Source organism: Malania oleifera, chromosome 5 (assembly GCF_029873635.1).
Source record: "Malania oleifera isolate guangnan ecotype guangnan chromosome 5, ASM2987363v1, whole genome shotgun sequence".
Lineage (NCBI taxonomy): Eukaryota > Viridiplantae > Streptophyta > Magnoliopsida > Santalales > Ximeniaceae > Malania > Malania oleifera.
In genome coordinates this window covers 22,765,807-22,787,794 of record NC_080421.1, presented here as the reverse complement: position 1 = coordinate 22,787,794, position 21,988 = coordinate 22,765,807, and the positions used below count along the sequence as shown (strand labels likewise).

The 21,988-nt window shown below is 35.9% G+C and overlaps 1 protein-coding gene across 3 annotated transcripts; it reads left to right on the top strand.

Annotated features, from left to right (window-relative positions):
* Positions 1 to 212: 212 nt before the first annotated feature.
* LOC131156510 (uncharacterized) lies at positions 213 to 12,831 on the top strand. 3 transcript variants are annotated; one of them, XR_009137015.1, is made up of 6 exons: positions 213 to 772; positions 9,186 to 9,344; positions 9,415 to 9,587; positions 9,673 to 11,789; positions 11,950 to 12,070; positions 12,312 to 12,831. XR_009137015.1 is itself a non-coding variant. In XM_058110242.1 (5 exons), exons 1-5 carry the CDS (start codon positions 641 to 643, stop codon positions 12,015 to 12,017), a joined length of 2,649 nt encoding a protein of 882 aa, XP_057966225.1. In that variant the 5' UTR covers positions 213 to 640; the 3' UTR covers positions 12,018 to 12,252. The 3 variants fall into 3 exon arrangements, 1 of the variants encoding a protein (XP_057966225.1); XR_009137016.1 differs by having other exon boundaries at positions 12,308 to 12,831; XM_058110242.1 differs by lacking the exon at positions 12,312 to 12,831 and having other exon boundaries at positions 11,950 to 12,252.
* The last annotated feature ends 9,157 nt before the right edge of the window (positions 12,832 to 21,988 follow it).

The following is a 21,988-nucleotide window of genomic DNA, read 5'->3' as shown; positions in this document are numbered from 1 at the left end:
ACCATTAGTTTCGATGAAGGATTTTAAACAAAGTTTCTTTGTTATAGTCGTGAATAAATTGTAAATAATTAATTAAATTTTAATTATTTAAAATTATAAATGAGGCACAAGGGCAAAGTGTCAAAAATAGTCAATTCAGAACTTTTTGGTGCAACTTACTAGAACATTTACATTCCTATTGAGTTCACTCCAAAATCCTTGATGGAATTTATGACAGGACGAAATTGAAATCATTATTTGTTTTGAGAATTTGTGATTGAGAGCGAGACAGATTGAAGTTTTGGGATGAACATGAAATAGGAATCGGTGATCATCGCTGCATTTCTCTTTAAGGTAAAACCCTACGCGTAACTGCTCAAAGCGTGTCACATGCGAACCTCTCCTGCACAGCGTCGCATCAGATAATTCCTCCTAGGGCCGAAGCCGACCGTTGGGGGTCACAGCGTCACCGGTAACGGCTACTTCCGTTTAGAAAAAAATCCAGACCATTAGAATTGAAAGACCTATCCGGAAATTCTCTATTTCGTTTTCTTCTCAGAAAAGATCAAACTTTCTTCACTCCGTCGATCTCTCTCTGCATCAAACACTTACGATTTGACGTCTTAAATACTCGGCAAATCTGCCAGGGAACTTTTTAGCCATGGATCTTGGGTGCTTTGACTTGGGTTGCGTATCTGTGTCAGAGAAGCAAAGCAATGAAGCCTATGTCGATTCAGAGAGCAAGGAAACGGAAGCCAGTGAGTCTGTTGCAACGGCTTCGGAGGTTGGGAAGGTAGTAAACCCTGAAACCCATTCTTCGAATTGAAATGTTTGTCACATTTCTCTATGTCATTTTCTTGACTTACTCTTTTCTGGGTGGGGGTGGGAGGTTTGAGTGAACAAAAACCGTAAACCCGAATCTTTGAATTGAAATGTTTGTGGCGTTTTCTTGGGTTACTCTATTTTGGGCGGTAGTGGGAGGTCTTAAGTGAACTTAAACCCTAAACCCCAATCCTTGAATGTTTTGGTTTAGAATATAGTGAATATAAAGCCCTAATAAAACTCTAACAACCAAGAAGTAGTAGAATGCTTTTATTTTGATTTTTTTTTCGGGAATATTTTATTTACTGGAAAACCCTATAAACCCCGATCGTTAAACCTCATTGTGTTACCGTCAGTTTTTTGTTCATTTTTTAGCAGATTTTGAGGAAATTAAGATCCCAAACACCCACAATTGAGAGCGCCCTATGTGTTTTATGAAGAATGAAAGTACTAGCCCATTTCCTAGCACATTATCCGATAATCTTTCTAGGGTGGTTAAAGAATTGCAGTCATTCCCATGGCAGATGATCACACATATCATCAATTTTAGGTTCTCCATGTACTGTTCATTTCAAATTCTTAGTTTCTGATGATAACTGTATATTCTCTGGTGGCCTCATTTACAATAATATAAAATGACAGTAGATTACTGAAAGAATGCTGCTGTCATATCCTAGTTTGCAAATTGCTTTTTCTATAGCGGCCTGAATAATTTGATGTGGTACATGAACGACATGCAGGAACCCCTGAAACTGATCCAAGTCATCAGAGAACATTGAATGGCCTTTTAGATTTGTTCATTATGCTCATCAATGAGCTTCCACATGATTTAACTAGAAGAAATCCCTGGATTTCTATGTATATGATTTTATAGCCAAATGATGTAAAACATGAAAGCATAATACACTTTCTCTGGGTTTCACATTCTTGCTTCGGAAATTGTACCTGGTGGTACTAGTGGCACATTATTGTTGTAAAACAGAGAATTCAATATTGGTGGAGAGGAGTGGAGAAATTACAAAAAACTTTGAAACTTCGATTGATGAAATTGACTTGTTATAGCTATTTATAGGCTTACATGGAGCCTTATATACGTGCCAATATTAATTACAAATGATGTATTTAATGTGGCCTATAAACCTAGATACTTAGTCATTTAGATACATCACAGAATTTTGAAAAGACTTTTCAACTAATTGTACCAAACATAATGAACAAACAATTTTAATTTCAAACACCACTCTTAAACTTGATTTTTTGTTCATCCCAAGAAGACTCCTTTATTTATTGAAATCGACAAACTTACAGGACTATATGAAAATATTTGCAACCTGATCTTAAGATATCACAAACTTGAGTTGCACTTCTTTATTTCCTTGCAAGTGAAACCTTGTATAAATATGTTTACTTGGAACATGAAACACCGACTTCTTTGCCAATGCAATTGCTGATTTGTTTTGTTAACCACATAAATTTATTTTGGTTCTTAGACCATCTTAAACTCCTTCAATAAATTTATGAGCCAAATTGCATGACATACACATGATGTTATTGCAACATACTCCAATTCATAGGGTGAAAGAGTAACTATGGATTGTTACTTTGAGACCCATGTAAACATTATTTGTCCGGTGTAAAATACAAATCTAATATCCAAATCTCCAACCTTAATCATAGTCACTATGTCTTAGAAGTTTGAAAACTTTAAAATATGAAGAACAAACATATCCCAAAGTCAAGCATAACTTGATACAACGAAGAATTATTTTGGCTGCCTTCAAGTAAGTTGTAGTTGGTGCTTTCATATATACGCCAACTCTACTCCAAAAAGAATGTTTGGTCCTGTGCATGTCAAATACTGGAAACTTCTAACAAGACTTTGAAAATAGATTGGGTCAACCTTACTCTCACCATTTTTTGATAAATTAACTCCTTACTCCACAACATAACTAATATTCTTACATTCATTTATTTGAAATTTCTTAAGAACTTTCTTTGCATATATTTTCTTCATAAATGAAGATTTCTTCTTCCTTTTGCATCATTTCTATCCAAGATAGTTTGACTCACTTAGTATTTGTCATTTCGAACTCCTCCCTCATTTGCCCTTCAACTCTACAAACATGCTTGGATTATTTCCTACGATATTAAATCATCAACATACAAACAATATACCTCCATTCCTATATGACTTAATTTAAAAAGCATATTCCTAGGGGCATTTTGAAAATTGTTTTCTTGAAATATTTGTCAATTCTACCATACCAAGCCCTGATGTCCTTGCTTCAACCCACAAAGTACTTTGTTGAGTCATAGCACTTTCTTTTCATGCCTTCTTACTTGATATCTTGAAGGTTGTTCCACATACTCCTCAAGCAATCCACTAGGAGATGCTGATTCGACGTCCATTTGATGAATCTTCTATCTATTCTAACTTGCTAAGAAGATAATAAATCGAATTGTTCCTAAATAAGCAACTGGTGTGAACACCTCACCATAATCAATTCTAGGTCTTTGATTATATCCTTTCTCCTTAGTCTTGCCTTGTACCTTTCAACTTCTCCCTTGGCATTTTTTCTTCACTTTGGAAACCCATTTTGCTCCAATTGCTTTATGACCGTTCAAAGAGTGGTTAACTTCGATGTAGCATTCATCTTGATTCCTAAAATTCTTCCTTCTGTTGCGATTCTCCACTTCTCATTTTGCATTGCCTCGTGAAAATATAGTGGTTCATGATCAACAAAAAGAAAAAAAAGGTTATTGTCATATTTTATGTTACCTCATAGATTACTCGAAGGCTTTTCATCTAAGGTGGTGTTCTTTCTAATGATGTTGATGATGTGTTTCCACTAGAAGGTGATGATATAATAGAAATTTCAATGGATTTATCTTCTTTCTACTTACTTTCTTCAAATAAGGAAAGAAGTTATACTTCTCCTCTTGAGTGTTCTAATTCCATGTGCTTGCCTTATCGAATTTGACATCTCAATTTATAATTACTTTTTCGATGCTTGAATTGTACAACTTGTATCCCTTGGAATTGGGATTTGAGTCATATCTGATGAAGACACTTCTTAATTATGTCATCGAATTTGGAACACTTTTGATATGTTACATGCACATATGTATACTCATGACACCGACAAATAAAATACGCTTGGCTTCTTTCCACTCCAAGTTTCTTGTAGGCTTCAATTCCACATACTTCTAGTAGTAGACAAATTCAACAAATATACTTGCAGAATTAACTGCTTTGGCCCATAATTCTTTAGGCTTACTCTTCAACATACTTCTTGCCATATCAAGGAGTGTTTAATAATTTTTGGGCTTTAGAATACCATTTTGTTAAGGGAATCATGAAATTGTCAAAGGATGGTGAATTCCATTGTTTTCATAGTATTGTTTGAATTCATTTGAGTAGCATTTGATTCACAAGGAGTGTTTAATAATTTTTGGGCTTCGTAATACCATTTTGTTGAGGGAATCCTGAAACTGTCAAAGGATGGTGAATTCCATTGTTTTTATAGTGTTGTTTGAATTCATTTGAGTAGCATTTGGTTCACAACTGAAATCAGAATTGGAAATTGGAAACCAAATGTTAGATTCCTCTCTCGTGCATAGTAGTCAAAAGCTTGGCGTGAGGCTAGTGGGGCGACGAGGCTAGCACCTCATCAGGTTTGAGGCAAGGCGACCTTCAGGAGACGTAGGCAGGCGCATTGAAGCTCCAAGCGCAGTGAGTCGTGCCTTAGATATCTGACCTTTTAACTTCATATTTTTTTAACCTTTTAAGAAAGAAAACGTAGCCAGACTCGAACTAGCCCAAGCCCTAGCCAGAGGCTTCGACTCAAACCAGCAGGTCTAGGCTTTGTCTTCGAGCCTTTGAGCCTTTACCAGCAAGAGAAACATTGCAGAAGCCCTTTGTCCTCAAGCAGGAACTAGCATGAAACACCTTCATCTTCAATCCTTTGAGTCTTCGAGCCTTCACTAACAAGAGAGCCTTCACAAGAGCCCTTCGTCTTCAAGGTTCAAGCCTTCGAACCAGCATGACCTATGTATTCAAGTATTCGAGCCTTCCACCAGAGAACCTACGCTAAAGCCTTCAAACAAGCCAGAGGCTTCTTCTTCTTCTTCTTCTTTGGCTTCTTCTTCTTCTTTAGTTTTTTTACTGCTGTTGTTGCCTTCTTCTTCTTCGGCTTCTTCTTCTTCAGTTCCTATTCTGCTTCTTCTTCTTCAGTTCTTCTTCCGCTTCCTCTTTTTCAGTTCTTCTTCCGCTTCTTCTTTTTCTTCTTCGTGTTCCTTAGGATTCAGTATTTTGCTGCTACTACTTGCTGGTGGCTGGTAGGCTGCCCTGCTCTTGGCAGGTTATAGATTAACTTGCATTAAGCCACTATGTTGATGCTTTTGAGCCTTCGGCTTGGCAATTTCATTTCCTTTCTAATTTGAAGCTTGAACTCTTGCACATGTAATTACTTATGTTGAACTATGTTTGTTTCAGTTGGAACTTGGTACTTGGTTGTCATAATTTCTATGTGTTTATGTTATGGTATGGTATTGAATATTTGGCATTTTAAATTATAATATTACTATTGATGTGTTTTCAAATATCAATTACCCATCAAATAGGCATTGACGCATTGTACACAATGTCAATAATTGTGCGCCTCACCTTTGTAAGGCAAGCGCCTTCGCCTCTTGTCTCGCGCCTCGACTCCAAGTACCCTTTGCGCCTCAATGTGCCTTGCACCTTTGACTACTATGCTCTTGTGTTTGGTTACACACATAATCGACGGTGAATTCCATTGTTCTATAGTCTTGTTTGAATTCATTTGAGTGGCATTTGGTTCACAACTGAAATCAGAATTGGAATTGGATTGGAATGCAACGGAATTGGAAACCAAATGTCAGATTCCCCTCTCATGTTTGGTTATGCATGGTACTGGATTAGAAATTGTATTTATAGTATTTGGTATATGTAAACATAATAATCATAATGAGTTTAATTTATCAATTATGCCACAAAACAATTTTTAGGATCTCTTATTAAAAGTTACAATTTTTCATATGGATATCATATCCTTTTTCTAAGAGTTGTCCCAAAATCCTTTTTCTAAGAGTTGTCCCAAAATTTTAAAAAAGTTCTTCTTCATATTTGGCACATAATATACATTAGAGGATGAATTATCATTTAGATGAATCAAGATTTTACATTTTCCCTTTAGTGGAGTCTTAGACTAGTTTCCAAATGTAACATTGCCACTCACTTGTTCATCAAGTTCCACTAACAAATTTTCATTCCACACATATGGTTGCTTGCTTTGATGTCAAGATACCATGTGTTCTTCTCTTCTCCTCCATCTCCTTTGTAAGCTAGCAACAAAGAATGCTCCACTCCGTCCTTTTCTTCTACATTCACTTGTTCATTTCTTCAACATTGTTGGGAGTTCTACACTTATATGAGCAGTGACTATATTTACTGTAATTTTAACATCTATTCAAATTATCTATTCAAATTTTCATTAGCCTTCTTGAATTTGACCCTTTTCCTCCATGTCAATTGAGACTTTTGGTTTCTTATTTGATGAGTTGGAATCACTTATTCTTCCTCTTCCTTGACCTTTAACATAACCATGACCGCATCCGTAGCCTTTTCTTTCCTAACTTTCCTTTCTCTTGTTGGAAAGGAAGTTGTGTTTGAAGCAAGGACTTAAATTCGGTCAAAGCATTGAAATTTTGATTGAAAATGTGAGTTTCAGAGGGTATTGAATTGAAACTCACCGTCAAATTAGTTTTTGAAAATTTTTGATGTTTTGGTAAATTTCAACCAAAATTTCGATATTTTGGTAAGTTTTGATAGAAATTCCAAAAATTTTGGTAAAATTCAATGGAAATTTTGAAATTTCAGATAACTTTGATGTTTTTGAAATTTTTGATAAGTTTGGCATTCTAGCTCAAATTTTATGGAAAAGAAAAATGAAATTTGAAGCCTAAACTAAGAATACCTCATCACTTAGGCCTTATTTTGAAGCCCTAAACTAAGCATATACCCTTATTATTATTATGGAATAAAAATGCCCTCTGGTTTTACTATTTTATTGCTCGCAATTCCCAATTACAACACGTACTCCTCTATTTAACTTTAGCTTTATTCTTGCCTGCTTTGCGAGATATGCTATTTATATATCCTACTCATTAAAAACATGTCATGTATGCATTTGCTAAATTTATTTTGACTCAGAATTATGCATAATCATCTATTTTGATGCTTCCCAAAGTTCCATTATAAATTTCCATCATTTAATATAAAAGACTATCATTTATTTTTCACTGAAATCAAAATTTCCGTTGAAATCTTCGAAAATTAAGACTACTGAAATTTCCATCAAGATTGAATTTTAAGTCCTTGGTTTGAAGAGCTCTAATGGATCTTGCTTCCCAAAGTCCCACTGTTAATTCCTATCATTTACTATAAAATTTTGTCATTTCTTTTTCATAAAAACAAAATTTTCTGTCAAATTTCTGTAAATTGAGACCATTGAAACTTCCTTCAAAATCAAGTTTTTGAGTCCTTGGTTTTGAAGAGCCTGCTCTAGTGTGGATCTTGCTTCTTTTTAATCTTTCTTCATAGGCTTGTAGAAAGACCCCATGAGTTGATGAATTGTTATGGAATCCAAATCCTTTGATTTCAATTGAATTTTTGGGTCCAATGATTGGAGGATTTTTTTCTATCCCTAGAACATCTTTTTAAATCCTTAATATATCTTCTCAATTGGTTAAAAATACCAAAAACTCGTGAAAAATACTTAGAAATTAATTCAGAATATTTCATATGTAGTGCTTCAAATTCACCTCTAAGTGTTTGGAGACACTTTCAACACTTAATTGACTCATTTTTGTGAGCTTTGTAGGCTGTCCTAGACTTGTTTAGAAGAGTTGCACTTGCAACTTTTTCTAAGATAACCTTATCTAAGCCTTGAATATATGAGGTGAGAGCTGTATGATCCTTCTTTCTTGAATCTTCTAAAGCATTTTTGTGCTTGATTCAAGGTACCATTATCTTGAAGTTCTACGTAGCCTTTTTCAACTATCACCCAAACATCTTGAGTTCCAACCAAGGCTTTCATTCGAATACTCCAATTATAAAAATTATTGTTGGTGAGTAGAGGGACTTGAAATGGACTTGCCATCGTTTGAAAAAACACACATTAGCTCTGTTACCACTTTGTTGGAAAGCAAAAAATTCAAGATAGGTGGAGAGGAGTGGAGAAAGTATCGAATACTTTGGAACTTTGATTCCACTTGATGAAAATGGCTTGAGTAGATGGCTATTAGCTATTAAGCTTTACAATGGAGCCTTATGGATGTACAAATATTATTTAAATTAATGTATTTAATGTGGCCTATATACCTAGTACATGGATTTGTTGAGATACACCACCCAATTCAAAAAGATGTGTAGATAGCTATTAGCTATTAAGCTTTACAATGGAGCCTTATGGATGTACAAATATTATTTAAATTAATGTATTTAATGTGGCCTATTTACCTAGTACATGGATTTATTTAGATACACCACCCAATTCAAAAAGATGTTCCAACTATTTATACCAAACAGGCAAAGACAATGAAGAAACAAGTTTAATAATTACTGATATATTTAAAATGGAGCCTTATGGATGTACAAATATTATTTAAATTAATGTATTTAATGTGGCCTATTTACCTAGTACATGGATTTATTTAGATACACCACCCAATTCAAAAAGATGTTCCAACTATTTATACCAAACAGAAAAAGACAATGAAGAAACAAGTTTAATAATTACTGATATATCATTGGACACTTTCAATTTTGTCTTTAACCTGTTAAATGTGTAGAAATTAGACTTTAATAATTTTCAATCCATTTTAATTTGATTTCTTGAGTAGTCAAATAAGCAAAATAGTTGAAATGATGAATTGCGGTCCTCCGTTTCGTAATTTCTTGCCCAAGGTTAAGTTATGATGTACAAACAATTTCCACATCACGTTTTAGAGTCCAGAAAATAATTGGAGGCTACGTAATATATTTTTGGTGGAGGTTGTTAGTGAGATATTTGAACCACAGAAATTGAAATCACAAAATGAAAGCCATTTCTTGTTTTTTTTTTTTTTTAAAGAAGTTTGTCTTTGTTCATTATATTCTTAAATTATTGTGTCAATGGTAATAACATCCTTTATATTTGTAAATTTAGTAAATTAACATGTGAAAAATGGGCCTTTATGAGGTTTTTACACATAGATGAGTCAATGAAAATAAAAAAAATAAAAAATTGAGAAGGCTTAACTATTTAATTTTCTGTCTTATTTTTCATTTTATGCTCTAATATTTTTTTGGTTTGTTCCAGAATAAGGCATTGAAAGAGACTGGCCAACCAACAGCGAATGCTCTTAACAAATTTACATTACAAATTAAGAAGCCTTTTCACCGTAAAAATTCTCCCATCAATTGGTTCCCACGCAAAAAGGCGGACTCCTACTTAAAGAGGAAAATAAAGATGCTGCAGGTAGTGCCATCCTCCTTATTTTTAGGTTTGGGAGAGTGACAAATACCTTATAGATCTATATTGGTTTCAGGAGTTAGGTGGCATGAATTCAACTCTAGATGAGACTCTAGGCGATTCAAATCCACATTACACCAGAGTTGAGAAAGAAAAAATTGCAGCCAGAGAGGCAGCACGCAAGGCAATGGAGGCACGAAAAGCTGCAATGATTGAAGCATCTTGGTGTCGAATTCTTCAAGCTGCCAGGTAGAATATGAAACACGGAGATGGCAGGATTAATGCCTTTCTCAGATTATATTTGATAACTTTGTTCTCTTTTCATCCTTTGCAGGATTCAGAGTAAAGAAGCAGAAACCCTGCTACTGAACGCTGAAAAAAGCGTATCTGAAGCTTTTGAGGCAGCAATGGCCATGGGAGTGATAATGTATGATATACTGAACTTTTCTATGAAGCCGTGTGAAATTGAAACATCATCCATTCATGGAGGAGGATCTACAACTACTCACACTGTTGCAGCAACTTTTGAGACTGCATTTGAGGTAGATAAGGACGTAGCTGCAGCAGTCAAGACTGCATTCATTAGGCTGGCAAATTGCCCTTCAATTAATAAAGATGAATTTAGAGATCTTCTACGAAAAATCAGTCAGAATCCTGATACAGGCGAAGACAATCAGGAATTATCATATTTTTCTTCAGAATGTGAATTGGATACTGGGCCCAAGCTTGAACTGGGATTTCAAAAAGATGACTTTTGTGACTTGGACTGCAAGATGTCAGTTGCAGAAACAGAACAGAGGAAATGCAAGAAGAGGAAACTTTCTGACAATTTTAGTAAGGAAAAGCTTATTGACATGATGCTTGAAAGGCTTAAATGTTTACAAGAAGAGGAGCTGGCTTCTCTAGCTACCATAGTTGCAACTTGTGGATTAAGTGCTGCCCTGGCTGAAGCAGAAAATGGTAAGCAGCAACTGGGCTCTGCTGCTGATTTTAGTTCAGATCTAACTCCCAATTTCATCCGTAGAATGTCTTCCCTTGGACCAAGAACATTAAAAATGTCTAACTTAGAATTGAATGGGCAGATGACAAGAAAGCAAGCTGAGTTTGCACTCCCAAGTCTAGATAAGATTTTGGTCAGGCGCATGTCAAAACTTGAAAGAGAGGTGCTGGAAGCAAAGAACACCAGAATGAATGAGCCTAAAAAGGCCAGTGGAGAGAAACTAGACAAATCTGATGTTGAAACTGTTGAATTAGATAATAATATAACTTCTTCGGAGACTATGCCAGACTTGGGAAGTATTCTTGTCAAGCATACCTCTAAGCTTGAGAAGGACATCGAAGAGGCAAAAAGGAATTCAGGAAAGAAATCTCAAATTGACCACAAGGATTCAGTCTGCGTTAGAACTTCATCTGAGAATGTTCCTGACTTGGAAAGTATATTAATCAAGCATTCTTCAAAGCTTGAGAAGGAGATTGAAGATACCAGAAGTAAATATGGAGAAACATTAGAATTGAATGACAGAAAATCAGAAAGATTGCGAAATGGGGTGGTCAGCTGCAGAAAGAATAATGTTGTTGATGTCCCCAGCCTGGATAAGTTTCTGGTGAAACATGTATCAAGGTTGGAAAGAGAAGTCCAAGAAGCAAAAAACAGAAGGAGAAATGACTCAGTTGAAGGAACAAAAGTGGGGAAAGAAAATGTCAACTTGATTCAGATCAATCAAGTGAACAATGAGGTAGGAGAAACATTCTCTCAGGAAGATGAAAAAGATGGAATTGATGAAAAAGAAAATATCATGGATAAGATATTGGTCAAACCAATGCACAGGTTGGAGAGGGAGAAAATGCAAGCATTGTCACCCATGAGGGACAACGGAATTCAAAGAAACAAAAAGAAGCTTGGAGGAAATAGTATTACAGATTGTGAGAGCTTGGACAAAGTTTTAGTGAGGCATGTTTCTAGGCTAGAGAGGGAAAAAATGACTTGTAAAGAAGTGGAGATTCTGAAGAAAAGCAATGCTAAAATACAGTCAGAGAAAAATGAACGTGGTTTGGACCAAATTTTGGTTAAACATAAATCTAGGCTTGAGCAAGAAAAGATTGCTGCTGCTCAGCAATCAGGCGAGCAGATTAATTCCCTGGCTGGCCAAGAGGCAAGAAAGAGAGAGCTGCAAGAAGCCTGGGGAGGCTTGAGCTTGGAAAATTCCGCACAGTCGGAGAAGAATGAAGGAGGTCTGGACCGAATTTTTGTTAAACATAAATTAAGACTCGAGCAGGAAAAGATTGCTGCTACCCTGCAATCAGGTGAGCGGATTAAATCAGGCAAGCAGATTAAATATTCCCTAGCTCGCAAAGAAGCAAGAGAGAGAGAACTGCAAGAAGCTTGGGGAGGCTTGAGCTTGGGAAATTCCATACGTCCACATCTTTCAAAACTTGAACGAGACAAGGCAAGTTTCAGCTCTTGCTTATAAATTGCTTCCAATGTTTTATTAAGATGCTTATTTGTAATAACTTCAGTTCAGTTTTCCTGCTATCTATGAAGTTGCAACTTCAGCAACTACTATATTATTTCTTAACGTGGGCCTGTTCAATCTTGCTGTTGTTTAGGCAGCTTGGATCAAAGCTGAAGAGGAACAGAAGAGGGTAGCTAAAGGGGCTAGCTTTGATCCTTATGGTTGATAGATATGCTCTAATGCTTTGCGACCCCAGGGAAAGAGATGATATTTAAAACTGTAAGCAGTTGATCAATTCATTGGAAACATCTTACTCATGGGTTGATACATTCTGTCGCTTTGTGACCTCGGGAAAAAAGATGATGTTTTATAAGATTGCATTGAACTACTTGTAAACAGTCGATCAATTCATTGGAAACAACTTCCTCATTCTTTTATTATTATTATTATCATTATTATTATTATTATTATTATTATTTTCCTCTTAAAACTAGTTTTCTTTCATGTTGCTCCTAGCTAGGTTTGCATATTTGGGATAAGGGGCTAGACAATAGACAAGCTTGTGCAGGCCTGACATTGCATGCTCCATAGACCGGCAGCTGCTTAATGAACTTGTGGTGCATTTTTGGTAATAAGGCCTTACGCTTTGTTGGCGTGGCACAAAGAAGCAAAGAGTGGTGCTGCAATTACTTGCCTTTGAAACATGAGTGCTCCACGAAGGGAGGGAATGAATGAGACCAAGGCAGAGAAGCGTGGGGGTGATTTCCTTCAATAATTAACATGTCTCATTAGACTCTGATGGAAAAAAAAAAAAAGGAAATTCTTTAATTTGCTCTTTCGTTCCCTCCCAAATTCCCTGATTTTTAGGGGTTTTGTTTTAGGAGTTTTGGAGGGTAATAGAATTCCCATATGAGGGAACTGCCTCCTCTCCCCCAAGCATAGTAAATAAATAAATAAATAAATATGAAAGGCCACATGTCCTGCTCATCAAGTTGATGGACGTGTCCCCTCCTGCCTACATGGGCTTGTCAATTCTGAAATTCAACTGATACTGCTTAGTGTTAGATTTATGTTAAATTATAAGAATGAATTATCTTTTATTTTTGCTTTAATTTCCATATATGCACCAGTGGTGCTACAACAGCAATTTGCATCCTCCTCTTTCAGAGTAAAATAATCATTTGAGCAATGCAATATTTCTATGTTATCATAGCCTAACACTTTTCCACTATAAGTTTCAAATCTGCTTGTCGTAATAGAAATTATCTGCATCAAATTTCTTTCAGAATGAAATGAAATAAGTATTATCATTTTCAAATACGTTATCTTTTGTTAGCTGCTCAAATGTCCAGCAGATATATTATTTCAATGCAAATGCATCTCTGTTTTTCATATTATAAGATTACTGCATTGGACCCCTCATTAAACTAAAGTGACGGCTAATATCCCAAGCCTTTTTAACTTTAAAATTCTACCTGCATCTTAGCAGTGTCTGCCGCTTCAACTTGGGAATCTATGGGATGTAACCGTAACGTTGTTAAGTTTGGTTCCGAACAGGGAAGGTAAGACAGCTTCACGAGTTGTCGCAATGTCCCTAAATCCCAATTTCTCATAAGTCAAATGATAATATAGTAGTTCGCTACAAATGGTTCGATGCTCCACTTCGATCTGGTATGACATTCAATTTCTGTTTTAGATGAAGGATGGTTGCAGAGACTGGCAGCCTAAACATGAACATCACCTTTCCATCCAAACTTTCAATGGGCATGATCACAGTCATTGTTTCACAATCATTGTTAAAAGGGAAAGTGAAAAAAACAAAAAAAGTGTAGCCTGCTGTGCTAACAATTGAGGTAGGATGGCTTGGAATGAAGAAATGGCATATAACGAAGGTAACAAATTTCATGATGAAAGGGGGCGTGGCAGGGAAGCTGTATAAAATTTCAGATCTCTCCTATTATGGTTTTCAAACAAACCACATGACAAAAAATCATTCCAGGGATTTTTTTTTCTTCTAATTTTAGCAGCTGGGCAGCAGGTGCTTACAAGGTTGAGTTCACCTACTAAAAGATTATGAACGCTAATAAGAGTAAGCAACAATCGTATCAACAATAATCATTCAGTGGACTGAGGGGAAGAATTGGTAGAAATGGGAAATTACGAATAGGGCATGTATGGTTTGAAATTGGACCAAATGAACTTCAAATGACACACTGAAATATAACAGAGGACGTATGTTATGATTCAATATCAGAACAAAAAAGCTAGACCTCTTCCAATACAATGCTGATGCATGTAGAGTTCCTTTATCATTGTTGTTATTTTTGGAAGAGATAACTGCTTAAAAGAATATTCATGTTCATGAAACTGAAGAACTTGTGTAGAATTCCAAAACCCAAACTAATTTATAATTTTAATGCAAAAGAGAATTTTTCCCAGTAAGTGGTGCTTCCCTCTCTTGAATGACTTGAAACAAATGAGGTTAACCCATTACTACATGTTTGCTGCATCCAATGGAATGCAATCAAATCTATCACTTGATTTTATAAATTTTCATTCCACTTCTATCCTACCTCATTTTATTCTGCTAATCAAACATAATGTTAAGGTTGACTTCAAAATTGATTTCAAGATCAGAAATACCGTATGCCAATTTATATATAAAGCATCATTCTGAACTTTAGGACACCAAATCAAATCAAAATTTTCATTTTCTAGAGCTTGCTTGAGATAATCATGTTAAATTTTAGAAAAAAGAAAGGTTAACGTTGATATATTTTGCAGCAAAAGTTATCGGGAAGAGCGAATACATGTTGCAGACCATGCCGCTTGTCACCAACGGCCATTCCTAAAGACTCTGCAAAAAAGTTAAAACAGATCATATAAAGGTTCAAACTAGATGGACACCGGCAACTCATGGGATTTACAAAGACAATGAGGAAAATTGTCCAGGGGGAATAGAGAACCCATTTTAACCAAGCTAGTATCTCTATGCAGCCAACAAAATAGGATTTCTTTCTCCATTTTGCATTTAGTAAAGAATTCCAGAGATAAAAATCTCCTCATCATGATAATATAAATATAGGTTGTCGGCTGTGTCACTTCGCCTTCTTTTCCCTTCTACCATTTGTGTTGGGCGGAGAGAAGTGCAGAAGGAGCTACAGTGGGAGGGAACCGGAGGGAGCAGAATCAGTGTGATGGTGGGTGGTGGACCCATCATCAAGAGAATTGAAGAAGAGATAGATGTGGGACCCATCATGAATCCCATAGTCAACAAGAAAGTGTCCATCTTCCTCTATCAGACGGCTCTGGTTGTCGCAGAGAGTCATGAAGATAAGTCTGTCATTGGGAAGCTTTTCCTGGGACCCGATTTCCCTCTTTAGATCAGCAACTGTGGCATCATCCCCAACTTGAATGTAGAATAGAGTTCCTGTCAATATTTCCACTATTAACCTCATTTTCTAGGCACTCTTCATACGTACATGAATACAGAGAGAGAGAGAGAGAGAGAGAGAGGTTGAGATGTGGTCACTTGTGCTGCATTCTCGTTGGTTAGTTTGTAGCACAAAAAAGTGGCTTATATTGAGCAGACGATGGGTTGAACAAGTCAGTGTAATACTTAGAATTTGCATTAACCAATTATAGATCGAGTTAGAAAAGATTGTATTTCACCTAGAGGAGGACGTAAATGCTCTGTGCATGTGTCTCATCTAATAAAATAGCGTGCACAAGTCCTAAGTGTAACATCATTTGTGCTTATGTAACATTATTTTGTTAGATGTGACATAAAAATAATAATAAAAAAAAAAAATTAAGGTAGAATACTAATAGAATTTAACATTTATCACAACACATTCTGCTTTGGCAATGATAAAAAGCACATAGAAGCACCAAAAGGAAAGATCAACATCACTCTTTTCCTTCATCATCAGTTTTCAAGTCTATTAGCTCTAATTGTCACTTTTTCTTTTCATAATTTGCCGATCAAATGCCCATTGGGTCTTTAAATTTTTAAAGCATCAACATCCTTTTGGCAGGAAGAGAGAGAGAGTAGTGCGGAAGCAGGGAATCTGCATGGGCTGAGAAATGCTTTGGGAGTGACTATTCAGTTATAATGCATGCCAGAAGTGCACAACACCCTTTTGGCATTCCATCTTTCGCTATAAATCCAATTGAGATAGCTCATTTTTAAAGTACTGGTCCTTGAACTGAAACAAATGAAAATTTATGAGATAAACCCCTAAAATAATTTGTGCATCATACAGGCTACTTTCAAATTTTATGTTTGACGCATATACCATGTTAATAGTGGCCAAATTCTACTTTATTATTATTGTTGTAAGAGTTCTAATCTAACCTAAAATTATTCTTTTCAAAGGATAACTCCCGCAAATTTAAGTCTATAATAAAAATAACCATATGGACAAGAAGAACATTTTGGCATGGAGCTTTCTTACCTTTCCTGAAAGAATCCATTCGTGGCGAATTCAAACCATAACCATATCACCTTTTGAAAATTCCTGCAATTTTCGGTGTACATCATCAATAGATTTATAATGCTCATTGCTTAAATTAATTTTCATTGTTATCCGAGATTGTAAATCATGTATGTGCTTGGAAATATATCAGTCAGCTCACTCACTCTAGACTCAAGTGGTAACAAAATAAAATCTACAGGCTTCCTAAGACTATCTTGTAACAATTCTTGAAATGGCCCGAGTCCTGTGGTCCTATTCACTGAACTATTGAATGCAAACTCGGCCATAGGAAGGCATAAATCCCAAGCTGTGATGTTCTCGCATACCAAACATCTCAATAGGTCCCCCAAGGCTCCTATTCACCACTTCAGTCTACCCATCAGTCTGTGGATAATATGCACTAGAAATTTTGTGCTTGGTAACTAGTAATACCCATAAGGTTTTCTAGAAGTAGCCCACAAACTTCACATCCCTATCAGAAACAATGGTTTTGGGAAGACCATGAAGTTTCACTACTTCCCTAAAAAATATAATGGCAATCTAGTAGGCATTATACTGCATGAAATAAAATGTGACATCTTTTTAAAATTTGTCCACAACAACAAACACTAAATCATTTCCCATGGTAGTCCTAGGGAGACCTAACACAAAGTCCATACTAATATCCTACCACGGGATCTATGGCACAGGCAAAAGTGTATACAATCCTGAGTTCTATTTCCTACGCTTCGTTGTCTGACAAGTACGACATTGTGAAACAATCCTAGCAACATCTCTCTTCATACTAGGCCAGTAGAACCTATCCTTAATCATAACAATGGTCTTATCTCTACCGAAGTGACTCGCAGTACCTATAGCAAGTAATTCCTAAATAAGCTGGTCACATAAAGATATGGATGGGATACACAATCTAGCAACTCTAAAAAGAAATCCACCATGAATCACAAAGTCTGGGTGAGATCTACAAACTCCCTGTAACAAATCAGAAAAGATATCACAACTTTCACCTGAAGAGTACTCTCAAGTCTTTACATAGAGAGTACTGTTGCTTGATGCTATCGAAGCCAACAACTTTCACTTGAAGAGTCTATATGGTCTCTACAACTCAGCTCAAAGCATCAGTAGCCTTATTCTCAACACCAGCTCGGTGTTTGAGTGCAAAGGTGTACTGTTGTATGTACTCAACCCATTTCATATGCCTATACCCTAGCTTCTTCTGAGTATGTAAATACCAAAGGGCCTGGTTGTTGACTCTATGAGTCCAATCCTGTATTGATAATGACAAATCACTTAGTATCTTACCTGTGTATTGAGATTTTGAACAGGATTATTACTTAGCACGCACGAAAGGTAAGGATGCTAAGGAAGCCATGAGGAACTTAAAGTGCAAACGACTTGACTCAGTCAATGGAAGTAGAAGAACAAAAGGATGAATACAATTCATCTTTTCAATTGTAATTCATATTTAGTCTTGTTTGTATTTACATGTCTCATAAGATATGATAGGAAGCTCAAAATGACCAATAGATGGACCCTATGATGCATGTTTTTCATGAAATATTCATATGCACTTGTCCTAGGTTGGATCTGTATTTTAGAAGGTCAATAGGGCTGAATAATAGGGACTCGTCGACTAGTCACATAGTATCGTCAACGAGCGAGTAAAGTACACTCGTCGACTAGTCTCGTTAACAAGAAAAGTATCGAGACCCTAATTTTCTCAGATCGGCCACTCGTCGACTAATACCCTAGTCTCGTCGACAAGTGAGTGAAGGACACTCTTAGACTAGTTCCCCACTCGTTGACGAGTCTATCAGGTAGACCTGACACTTCAGCGCTCAACAGTCAAATTTTTATATCTTTGAATGATCCAACGGGTTAAAAACAGCTATATGTCAAAAGTGTCTATAAATAATAACACTAAAACTTATTTTACAACCTCTTGCCTACATTCTCTGACACTTAAATCATTATTGGGGATTCTTCTCTTTTATTTTCAAGATCCAAGAGCATCCACTCACATCATCTTGCAAAGCTATATTTTTAATACCCCAACCCCGAAGGATCTGGGATATTTACTTTTTACCATTGATTTATAATGGAAGTAAATAAACTCAATTATTATTAAACTAGAGCGCTAATTAACCGTATTACAATCATTTATTCAAAAGAAGAATAATTACACAATGCATAATCATCTGACATCATACTAATATTTCTAATCAATTTTATTTTTCTATCCCCACCCGCATGCTTGCTAGGCCTGATTTCCTATATGCCCTTCAGAGTTATCTGAAATGTAAAATATGATTGGGATGAGACGACGCTCAGTAAGTAGATAAGATTATTATTAGTGTGTGACCAAAATGAACTTTTAAAATTTTGTAAAACAATATTTAATACTATGACTTCAAAATTGCTTCTAAAACAAATATAAATTTAAAATTTTCTGCATAAAATTTTTACCATCAACTATAACAGTAAAATTTAATAACCATATACTATGACTATTAAATTAAACTTTTAACTTTAAAACTGTAAAAATATTTAATTATATATATATACTTTTCCATATACGTTTCCTTTAGATCATCATTTAGGTACAAGAATGACCATTTTCATATAAACATATACTTTTTCTTCAAATCATATACCGCAGAGAGGATTAGAAAATAATGGGAATGAAGGTTCAACAGAGAAGAATGAAGGGGAGTGTGAAGCAGTCTGGTGTGATGATGATTCTCGAGTTTCAAATGATGAACCTATATCTCAAGAGGAAGTGGATCACGTGGGTAGTTTTAAACTGACTGAAGGTGGGGACCAAGGTTTACATTAGGAGGAATTGGCTCGAGGTTATTCGTCTGAGAGGGAGGAAGGTGAAATATTAGTTTTAAAGGGTAAATAAAAAATGTATGAGTCTGATACAGGGCAGGGATGGATTTCCGTAAAAAAATTATGTGAGGAAATGTCAGAGGGTTCTCGTTTGACTGCATAAATTAAATTTATGACAGATACAATTCTTTTTTTGAATATTAGGGGGTTGGGCAGGTCTAGAGGTAGGTTAAAGAAACTAATTAAAAAGTTTAATGTTGGGTTGTTTGCTATTTTAGAACTGTTCGTGGCTAAGGAGCGGATGGTAATGCTGGGTAATTTTATGAATTATCACCATTTTATATCTAATGAAAATCAGGGCGGTAAAATGTGGCTATTTTGGAAGGATATAAATGCCTTTGAGGTGATTTTAATCACGACTCAGAAGATCTTCGGGTAGTTTTTTAAGGACGGACAAAGAATTTTGGTGAGTTTTGTCTATGCCAAATGTTCTTATGTTGAAAGAAGAGAGTTATGGAGGCGACTAAAGGAGTGCCAATCATATTTTCCTTGGTTGATCCTGGGTGATTTTAATGTTATTCGAACGGATACCAAAAGAATTGGTGGAAATCCAAGACCACTATTACCTATGATGGAGTTTGATAACTGCTTGTGGTCTCTTTGATTTATCAAACATAGGCTCACGAATGTCGTGGTGCTATGGCCATGAAGGGGTGGCTCATAGTTGGGCTAAGGTTGATCGTGTTCTTATTAATAATGGTTTTTCCAACCTATATGGTTCGACTCAATTCAAATATCTGAGTCGGAAATCCTCAGATCATAGCCCTATGGTGGTGTATAAAAATATGTCTTTCTCTTGGTATGGCCCTACCATATTTCGGTTCTTGAATATGTGGAGCTCACATGATATGTTTTTGTCATGTGTTAAAGATGCCTAGATCAGGAATGACTTGGCCTCGGGTCTTTTGAAACTTGCTATTCTCCTTAAGAGAATTAAAGTTGCATTACGTGCTTGGACTAAAAATGTCTTTGGGAGAGTGGGAGAAAATTTAAAAGCTCTTGAGGAAAGGATGGAATATCTAGAAAATCAATTGCAAGCAGGTTTTTTTGAGGATGTCAAAGCTGATTACTTGACTACTAAGTTGGAGATTCAGGTATGGGAGAATAGGGAAGCATCTCGCCTAGGGAAAATTGCGGAAAAAAAAAATGGTTGATTAAGGGGGATCAAAACTCTAAATTCTTCTATTCAGTTATCAATCAGAAGTGGAATAAGAGTCGTATAGACCGTATGGTTCTAAACGAAGGGAGGATATTGGAGAGTGCGGAAGCAATTCATAATGAAGCAACTATTTTTTTCCAGAATTTTCTTTAGAGTCTTCAGTTGTTGAACCATGCAATCTCTTCGAGTTAATTCAAAGGCAAATTTCAGATGTTGATAATAATTTTCTCTGCGTCGAACCGACAGAAGAAGAAGTTAAAAGAGCAGTGTTCTCTATTCCCAACGAAAGCAGTTTGGGATCGGATGGATTTGGCTCTGAATTCTATAAATCTTGCTGAGACATTGTAAAAAAAGATCTCTTGGATGCAGCAATGAATTTTTTTCAAGGCACTACTCTTTCCAAGTTTTTTTCCTCTTCGTTTATTGTTTTAATTCTGAAGGTGGATAATCCTTCTAGCTTTGATAAATTTTGGCCAATTAGTTTATACTTTGTGGCTTATAAAATTCTTTCCAAGATTATTGTTTTTAGACTAACCGAAGTTGTTGATAAGTTAGTCTCGCATGAACAAGGAGCTTTTATTCCTAGACGTAGTATTTTTGAAAATATTACACTTGCTTAAGAAATGATTCAGTCTTTGCACAAAAAAATAGCTGGCAGCAATGTGATGGTAAAACTCAATATGGCTAAGCCTTATGACAGAGTGAATTTGAATTTTCTTCTGGAGGTTCTTAAGGCTTTTGGTTTCTCTAAAAGGTTTTACAAACTCATAAAAAATTGTGTGGAGTCCCCATGGTTTTCTACTTTGATGAACAAAACCTTTAAAGGGTTTTTTCAATCTACGAGAGACTTGCGGCAAGGGGATCCACTCTCTCCTTATTTATTCATCATAATGGAGGAGGTTTTGACAAGGTTGCTTAAGAAAAACTATGAGACTGGTTGGATTGGTCAATTTAATCATCCGATTGGGGCCCCATTGGTTTCGCATTTATTATATGCAGATGATATTCTTATTTTTGCGAATGGTGGGAAAAGGTCTATTAGAAATTTAGTTTACGCTCTGGAAATGTATGAGAAGTGGTCAGGTCAAAAAATCAGTACGACAAAGTCAGCGTTATTCCTTTCGAAATACATCACTCCTGCTCGGAAGCATGGTTTATTGAGAATCATGGGTTTCATGGAAGGTAATTTCCCAATTACATATTTGGGTGCGCCTTTGGTGTCCGAAAAATTGTCTTCGAGGACAGTGGAGCCTTTTGTGGAGAATATTAGAAAGAAAATTGTAGGGTGGAAATCTAAGTTGCTCTCGTAAGGTGGAAGATTGATTTTATTAAGACATGTGTTGTCTAGCATGCCTATTCATTTGATGTCTGTTATTAAGGTTTTGCAAGTCACATATTCTCGCATTAACTCTATTCTTTCTAATTTTTTGTGGGGAGAGGTGAAAGATAAAAGGAAGATTTATTGGCACTCTTAGGAGAAAATTTGTAAACCTACCTCGGAAGGGGGTCTGGGCCTAAGAGATCTTAAGGAAGTTCGGGAATCTCTTATCATGAAATTTGCTTTCAGATTGTTCACCTCTAACAATTTGCGAGTAGGTTTTTTCATGACTAAATATTGCAGAAATGATCATTTATTAATAAGGAATGGGAGACTAAATGACTCTTGGT

What these genes read in the sequence shown, in the direction of transcription:
- LOC131156510 (XM_058110242.1), top strand. Translation starts at nt 641, where the DNA reads ATGGATCTTGGGTGCTTTGACTTGGGTTGCGTATCTGTGTCAGAGAAG. An exon ending in GGAAAATAAAGATGCTGCAG is followed by an intron (nt 9,345 to 9,414) that starts GTAGTGCCATCC and finishes TATTGGTTTCAG; the next exon opens with GAGTTAGGTGGCATGAATTC. An exon ending in ACTTGAACGAGACAAGGCAA is followed by an intron (nt 11,790 to 11,949) that starts GTTTCAGCTCTT and finishes TTGTTTAGGCAG; the next exon opens with CTTGGATCAAAGCTGAAGAG.